At 41.4% G+C, this 8,933-nt stretch overlaps 1 protein-coding gene across 1 annotated transcript; it reads right to left on the reverse strand.

Moving 5' to 3' along the window:
• Positions 1-3,869: 3,869 nt before the first annotated feature.
• On the reverse strand, positions 3,870-5,668 carry LOC127634725 (uncharacterized). The gene is made up of 2 exons (XM_052114390.1): positions 5,189-5,668; positions 3,870-4,583 (listed from the first exon to the last, which is right to left on the reverse strand). Exons 1-2 carry the CDS (start codon positions 5,662-5,664, stop codon positions 4,424-4,426), a joined length of 636 nt encoding a protein of 211 aa, XP_051970350.1. The 5' UTR covers positions 5,665-5,668; the 3' UTR covers positions 3,870-4,423.
• Between the last annotated feature and the right edge of the window lie 3,265 nt (positions 5,669-8,933).

Raw genomic sequence — 8,933 nt, forward strand, 5'->3', positions numbered from 1 at the left:
TACAATATAGTGCACAAGTTGTATTGGCAACATGTAAGGTACTTTATTGGTAATATTTTGTTACAGTAATTACATTTTCATTGTATAAATAATAAATAATAATAATAAACCAAAAAAGTGTAACATTATTAAAAATGTCTTCTTTAATGTTCAACAGAAGTCATACAGGTTTTTAACAATGTGAGTCATTTGTGTCAGCATTTTTATTTTGGGTGAACTATCCCTTTAAAGTGTGTTTATGTGAGTAAAAATGGGCCTCTGTTAATGTGCGTGATAGCCTTCACATTCTTCCTGAGGTCAGTAAGATCTGTGGGATTTGCCTGAGGTTCTCCTGGTTGGCTTCAGCCTGCAAATCTTATCTACAGTGTTGAGCCCTCCTGACTTTGACCTGGCATACATCAGCATATATTCCCAGAGATGTCACCACATATGACCCCTATGCTCAAGATCGACACCCTGTCGTCCACAGTTATCAGACCTGCCCTCCCTTTTGTACGTAAACCCTTTGTGACAGCATCTAGATGTATAACAGACATACTTCTCCATGAGCAACACTTCTAACAACATTTTATGGCAAACAGATATAATTAGAGGGTAGACTTTGTAACATACAATGAGAACAGAGACATGCTCAGTTAACAAGTGTCCAAATAATTTTTTGTCTTTGTTTTGAACAATATATATTTTTCTTTTTTTCCCCCTCAATTTAAACCTAACAAATGTCTTTTTGTGAAATGTCTTGCTTGAAATGTGTACTTGTGCTATGTTTTTTTTTTTTATAAACGTCACTTGGATGATATTCTGTTATAATGCAAAGACATTCATGCATTTTTTTTATTGTGGACTTAGTGTCCAAATACTTTTGGGGGCCACTGAAATTAAAATAAATCCAGGGAAATAGTTGTCCCAACATGCATAAAAAGTGAATGAGGAAAGATGTTTCACAAAGTTTTAATTGATGAATTGCTTTCTTGCTGTCAAAACATGCCAGCCTTCTCGAAGACTCAATTTGTCATCAAGTATGTGGTCTGCTGTCAGAGAGTTTAGCCACCCCTACTGTGAGCGAAACCTCTACAGTGTGATTAGTGGCAACAGAGGATGAATTGTTTGTTGTGCTCAACAATTTCTTTTGTTGCAACGATTTCCATTAATGCAGCATGCATGCTCTTTTGCGGGGGCACTTTTGGTTACATATTAAAGGAAACAGATAGTGAAATGATTTCCTCTTAGCAGGTTTCGATGGCGTATTGTTTTGTATCCTGGTAACGGCACTTTGACAACATTAGGGTATGCTTATTCATGAGTCCCTCCAGGATTTCACAAGAATTAACACAAATTCAACCAATTGCGAAGTAATTGTTCTGCATAAAACATTACGAAAGGCCGTGTTTTCCATTAATTCTCACATACAACTAAATTATGTTTCTGCTGTCTGAATTTAGTCACTTCAGGCCAATGTAATAAGAAAAATGTTCTGCAAAATCCTGAAGGCATTAGATTTTATGTTCATTTGATTTTATCTAACAATTGATTTTTGTTATAAATAATGGAGCTCTCATTCAAAACTTCAAATGTAACAGACCAACCAGCTCTAAGATGTATTAAAACAATTACAAGTTTTGATTTAAAGCAAAAATGTATATGAAACCCAGAAAAAGACAAAGGTCTTTGTACTAAACATATTTATAAGGGAATAAACTACTTATCCCAAACAGTGTTGGGTAGTAATTGACTACATGTAATCTGGATTATGTAATTAATAAAAAATAAAAAAAAGATTACGAAATTGATTCACACAAATGTATTATATTGTGTTACATATTTACATGGGCATGTTCAGTTTATTGTTACTTTTTATGGATTATTTGATTACACATTGTATCAGTTAAACTACTCATCAATTTAAACTTGATTAATCTAAAAGATTACATTACTGATTAGGGCTAGGGAGGAAGGACATACATGGTCCATAGCTTTGAGAACTCGACTGGGGGTAAAAGCGTACATTTTCACCTCAGGGGAGGGAAGGTGCTATATGCAGGGATTAAAGTGAAAAAAATTCTTCTGACTGAACATTTTTTTCAGGCCAAGTCATATTCCTTAAACTTTATTTAAATAGTCGAGACCAATAGCGTTTTAAGGGGAGATGTTTTAAAACGCTTTAATATTGCCAGTTTGCGTATTTTAAAAGCTATTTTAATCTAAGAAAAATTTTTAGTTAGCTTGACAAATAATCAACCATCTACATAACTTTTTCAGAACATGTTTTTATTTATAAGACCAAACAATGTTTTGCAAAACTCTTAATTAACAGAAAAAAAAAGAAAGTAACAGCACCACCATTAAAGTGCTATTTTTTGCAAACGTCTCTACATTGGTTTTCACTTTTTCTGCCTTTTGGCTGTGAAACCATATTCCTGAAGCTTGGCTACACCTGACACCCGTTTCAGTGTTTGACTAGCTACATGTGCAGGAGTTGCTCCCGGAGAGGTGGAGGCTGTAGCAGCAGTTTTGGCTTTAACTCCAGGGATGGAGGAGGTGGAGGCTGTAGCAGCAGTGCATTTAACTCCAGGGGTGGAGGAGGTGGAGGCTGTAGCAGCAGTTTTGCCTTTAACTCCAGGGATGAAGGAGGTGGAGGCTTTAGCAGCAAAGCCTTTAACTCCAGGGGTGAAGGAGGTGGAGGCTGTAGCAGCAGTTTTGCCTTTAACTCCAGGGATGGAGGAGGTGGAGGCTGTAGCAGCAGTTTTGCCTTTAACTCCAGGGATGGAGGAGGTGGAGGCTGTAGCAGCAGTTTGCCTTTAACTCCAGGGATGGAGGAGGTGGAGGCTATAGCAGCAGTTTTGCCTTTAACTCCAGGGATGGAGGAGGTGGAGGCTTTAGCAGCAGTTTTGCCTTTAACTCCAGGGATGGAGGAGGTGGAGGCTTTAGCAGCAATGCCTTTAACTCCAGGGATGGAGGAGGTGGAGGCTTTAGCAGCAATGCCTTTAACTCCAGGGATGGAGGAGGTGGAGGCTGTAGCACAAGCAGAAGAGGTGGAACATTTCTTTACTTTTTTAACCCTAACTGCTGAGAGGACCTTTACAGCTTCCCTCAGTTTCATTTCCTTTTGCTTTTCAAGGTTTTCCTTCTTTTTCTTCAATTGATTTTGGTATGTCCCATAAGAAGACAGGCACAATCTCCTCAATGCAGGGGTAATTTGCATGTTGGAGGCTGTTTTGCCAATTACCTTCATGTGGGACTTGATAATGGCTAAGCCGTCATAAGTCTCAATGTTCAGCCTAACCCTGTCTTTCTCAATTATGTCATCCATGATGTTAAACGATCCTTCTACAAGAGGGCCAGTGAACAATGACAGAAGAGCCTTTACCAACTTCCCTAAGATGGGGAATCTCAGTCCTCCTCCTGGCATCTTCATGGCAAAGATCTTACTCCACCAGTCAACATCGATTCAGTGCAATGTTCTCCTCAAAACATTTGGCCAGTGCTCCTAGATCTGCATCAATCTGATAGGCTCGCACCTCTTCATCCAGTTGACCCAACTCCTCAGACTTCACAGCATTTGGCAAGGCCTTGGCCAAGGTGTTGAATGCACCTTGGACTGATTCGTGGAGAATCAGTGATGGTGTCAGCACAGATAAAGAGGTGATGATGTTGTTGTTGAGGGGAAGATTTTTCAGGAGGAATGTTGCTGCCTTTATGTAGCCTTCTCTGAGAGAGCTGTAGACCTTCTGCACCCAGGGCTTCTTTTCCACTCTAGCCTTGTTTAAGGCAAAGAAGCTGAACCTCCCCACAGACAACCTTTTGTCAGTGTACTGCAGGTCTCTCTTGTGAACATTCAGCTTCAACAAGCCATTTGCACTCAAGGGATAGTTTCAGGCTTCATAAATTTGGAGAGAAGTTCCCTAACCAGTAGCAGCATTTCAGCATGCAGCACATGGATCATGGGCTTTTCATGCTGCAATTTCTTAAGGAGCACTTGGAAAGTTGGAAGTACACCTGAAAAGCACAATAGAACCTGATTAGAAATGTGTCTGAATATTTTATCCATTTATTCATCATCATCATATTCATAGTAATGTAACATACTCTTCCTGGAATATTACAACCCTTTATATATATATTATTAGCTTTATTGTTGTTTATTTGTTATCTTTATTATTTTACTTTGTTTTGAAATGTGTTGTTTAAATAAAGTTTAGTAGTTGCAGTAGTATTAACCTAAGTGATCGGATTAACAGTGATCTAAAAACTGCATTTATGGTTAACTTAGATTCCATTCCAGGATTCCAGGAAAAATAAGAATATAATAAATATACCAATAAAGGGATTTCAATACTTAAGAAAACTCTTTACTTTTCTTAACATTTAAAGTGAATAAAAAGTGAACATACCTCGGTATAAATCAATCATGGTTGTGAGCTTGTCAAACTCTGAAAAAAGCATACAGATGCTGCGTCTTCCGATTTTTGTTGACATCACTTCCGATCTTAGCAGATTGTGCCATTTGCTGTTGCAGAAAAATGATCCTGGCCTTCTCATCAGATGTAACTGCATGCTTATCAAGAAGCTGGTTTAGGAGCCATCTGCATCACAAAAAAAAAAACAGGAGAGAAAACAGACATTGCTATTTCTAATAGCCAATACTTCATTTGTCATCATATAATTTTTGTGTTTAGAGGTCAAAGCGCTTTCCATCCCTCATATGAAGGTTATTTAATAATTTGATTGCATCTGTAATAAAGCTGAGCTACTGTATATCTATAACTTGATATAACCTGGTTCACATTGAGCAATCTCCACCACTCGGTTTAGATTTATGTTAAAAAACATTCTACTAAATTTCTGCATCTTTAAATATTATTTAAAATATGTTTTACTTATATACATATATATATATATATATATATATATATATATATATATATATATATATGCCCTCTGGAAAGTATAATCATGCATATGTATATAGTTATATACTAAATATATTAGTTTCACCTTTTAATTTGAATTCCTAAAATACACAAACTTTTCTATGATATTCAATTGTTTGTTAGATTATTGCCCCAAAGAAAGAAAAAAAATCCATTGCTTTTTTCTTTAACACTGAAGGGCTAATGAGATCTTGAAAACTGGGCCTACTAGCACAGAAATTAAATAATAAAAACAAGACAATGTTATTGCCATGTACCTGTGTTTGTGTTGATCATGAGGAGACAGGATGCTGTAGAAGTGCACAATCAATGGATCCATAAGCTCCCGTATTCTGTTGCACACATCTAGCATTTGCAGGAACCTGCTGCTGATGGGACGTATTAGGCTCTTATTCGCCAAATGAAGTAAGGACTGAAACTCAGAAAAAACTTCTTTCTGTTTGGGTGATTTTTCAATGTCATAGTATACATCAGAGCAAAATTGTTCCACAAATCCCTGGAAAGGATTTAAAAGGGCCTTGGCTGCATTTGAGATCATATGGACAGTGTCTCCGCTGATGTCCAGGAGTGATGGATTTTCTCTCCTGACTAGTGTCTCTACTCCAGACTTTTTCCCTCTCATTACATTGCAGTTATCCAACAGTATACCAACAACCTGATTCCAGTTCAGGCTATATGACTGGAGAATATCTGTCAGTGTGTGTGTGATTGTTAAGGCATCTGCAATATTCATTTTCCTTGAGGCCAGATGCTGGGTTACCACTTTACCCATATCCTCATCAAAGTATCGAACAAGAACATTCAGAATCCTGTCCATGTTTCCATCTGTTGACTCATCTACATTTAAAGAAAACATCTTCGTTTTCAGCTTAGTTGCTAATTCATTTTTCCAATGAACAGCAATGCCATGTGTGCACAAGTAGGAAGCGTGTGCATTAGATAGTCAATCTTGAAAGTGCACTCTTGTCTTTGACAACTGATTGCATTAAATTAATTAGCGGTTGTGAGACTGTGAACGACAGGTCATGCTCCGCTATGAAAGAACATATGCGCACTTTTAGATCGCACACACGGTCGGCCATAGATGCATGATCCGTTGTGGTATTTGTCAAACCAGGCAGGGAGCTTGTGTACTGTAGAGCACGAACAGCAGCATTATGACTAGATTCTGATTGATGACGTGCCAGCACTTTTTTGCCATTATTGCCATATTGAAGTCTCCTGTGACATACCGTGCAAAGACACGTACCTGGCTGTTTTATTTTTTTAGCCCACGAACTAAAAGGCTTGCCATTCTCCCCCATTTCGCTAAGCCAAGCCCATCTCCATTTATTTTTAACACTTCTATCGATCTCTGAAACATCGGAGCCTTCCTGCACTATAAGTGTATCCATGGTAACTGAAATATATTTGTACCTCAGCTCAGCTGTAGCCTGACATGCACTTCTCCAAAACTGCGATTAATTGAGTGAACACGGAGTGAGCGGGAATTGAAAACCCGGAGTGGACCATGAGCCGAAGTGATTACAGAATGCTTAGAGTGGAGAGAGGAACGTGCTGTCGCCTCCACTCCAGGCTTTGATCACATCCCTCTCAGCAAGGTGAATACACCACGTCTTTCCTTAATTTAAGACCTATTCAAACTAAAATTTAGACATTTATTACACTATTTGAGAAATGAAAGCCTATTTACAGCCTTAAAATTATGAAAGGGGAATTTAAGACATTAAGGACTGATGGGAACCCTGCAATTGACGGAAATCCGTCATAGACTCGATGCAATTAACGGAAATCCATCGTAGCGACGGAGAACTTTAATCCCTGTATATGCAAGCGATACACCCAGCCAGCTGTTCTGTGTTACCAAACTATACCTGTTTGTACCTGACAAAGCATGGTCCGAAACTGGCTCAACTCAGAGATTGTAAAATTTCACTAAGGTATTGGGTGTTGCCCAGCCAGCTGCTCTGCATATGTCTGCTAGAGAGTGCTTTCCTAGAGAATTACCGTCCACTGCGTCATGGTGGGCCACTATAGCGCCTACATATACCTTCAAGGTGGAGGGGGACAGCCGCCCCTCCAGCATCTCTTGCAGGAAGGAAAGCACTGACCAGACTGCGCATCATTGGGGGTCTTCGGCTCGGGAAGAACACCAATTTGTGAACAAACGCCACTTCAGGGCATAAAGCTGCCTGGTAGAGGGAGCTCTGGCTTGAGTGATCGTGTCTACGACTGCTGATGGTAGGCCAATTAGATCTTCCGAATCCCGTCCAAGGGCCAGATGTGGAGGTTCCAGAGGTCTGGGCACGGATGCCAGATGGTGCCTCGTCCCTGAGAAAGAAGGTCCTTCTTCAGGAGCGTGAGGTTTGAGAACCAAGTCTGGATTGGCCAATTTGGGGCCACGAGGGTGACTTATTCCTCATCCTCCCTGACTTTGCACAGGGTCTGTGCAAGTAGGCTCACTGGGGGGAACGCATATTTGCGCAGCCCCTGGGGCCAGTTGTGTGCCAGCACGTCTGTCCCGAGGGGGGGGGGATCTGTCAGGGAATACCAGAGCGGGCCGTGGGAGGATTCCCCAGAAGTGAACAGGTGTACCTGTGATGAGGTGGAGTCTCCACTATCCACTGAGTGTTGTCTGCCATGGCAGTGCGTCTGCTGTGGCGTTGAGGCTGCCCGGGATATGACCTCAGCCGCTACTGACTCCAGAGGAGGAGATGGCAGGCAAGTAGTGACATGTGATGAGAGCATACACCGCCTTTGCAATTTATGTATGCCACTGTTGCGGTGTTGTCGGATCGGACCAACACATTCTTGCCCTGGATCCACGGCAATAGCCTCCGCAGGGCAAGTAGTTCAGTCAGCATCTCTAGGCAGTTGATGTGCCAACCCAGTCGCGGTCCTGACCAGAAACCGACGGCTGCATTGCCAGCCTAGTTTGGAGGCATCTGTGGTGACCACGACAGGTCTGGAGACTTCCTGTAGGGAACTCCCGCCCGTAAAATGCCGCCATTTTGCAGGCACAAGTGCATCGCAACTGGGCTAGTCTCGTTTTGGAACCGGATGGGAGCAAGCGAGCATGCTGGGGAATGGGAAGTCAGCAAGAATTACCCTGTGAGACCATGCCAATTGAACTCACCAAATTGCCTCCAATGCCAGCCGGGCCGGCCACATACACGTGGGTAGAAGGTGCAGCACGGGGCAGCTACCCAGAAGAAGGAAAGCCGCGACCACAATGTTGCCATGGTCATATTCTCGCAATGAGAACATGAACCATCCTCAAATGCTGCCTCAATGTGATTGCTGCCCAGACACGTGAGGCAGTGCCCCTGGCCGTCGGAAGTGGAGAGATGATGACCGCATCCAGGAATCACACAAAGATGGAAAGGCATCTTTGAAAAAGACGCATCTTTAAAAAGACGTTCAACGTCAATGTGTGTGCTCTAATAGAAAAAATATACTCTTTTTAATAAGGAATATACATTCTTTTAGCGCTGTCGAAGTGCCCATGTGCGAAATCTGCACTCGTCGTGCAGAAGGAGAGAAAGCCGCTGGAAATGCGCCATATATCCAACAGCATACACTTCTTAAGAGGTGAATGGAACAGCAGAAATATTCAGCTCATTGATCATACAACCGCTCGGCTTCGAACAGAAAATCTGAATGGAATGGGCATTCCAGGTCCTTTTATACCTGTATGTTCAGGGGTGTGGCATGCAAATTCCACTCGCCAACTCTCATTAGCCATTTCTCCAACCGTTGAATGGGAGGTGTTCGGGGCTCTCAGGAGCGACCCCCTAGTGTCACTACGTCTAAACAATGTCGAGTGAGTGACAGAAGGGGAACTGTGAGTGGTTTGTCACTCAGTAAAACAGTGATGGTACACATTATACACAGAGAGCAAAAACAGCAAGCGGGGAAAGATGTAGGTTTTAAGTATGATCTTAATCTATGGTTTGAACAACACATTCTCACCCCGACTCGTCACATACAGACGCTAGAGCA

Source organism: Xyrauchen texanus, chromosome 42 (genome assembly GCF_025860055.1).
Source record: "Xyrauchen texanus isolate HMW12.3.18 chromosome 42, RBS_HiC_50CHRs, whole genome shotgun sequence".
Classification (NCBI taxonomy): Eukaryota; Metazoa; Chordata; class Actinopteri; order Cypriniformes; family Catostomidae; genus Xyrauchen; species Xyrauchen texanus.

Coding starts and splice junctions, on each gene's coding strand:
- LOC127634725 (XM_052114390.1), bottom strand. CDS start 5,664: ATGAATATTGCAGATGCCTTAACAATCACACACACACTGACAGATATT. Junction 4,584..5,188: donor CATGATCAACACAAACACAG/GTACATGGCAAT, acceptor TTTGTGATGCAG/ATGGCTCCTAAACCAGCTTC.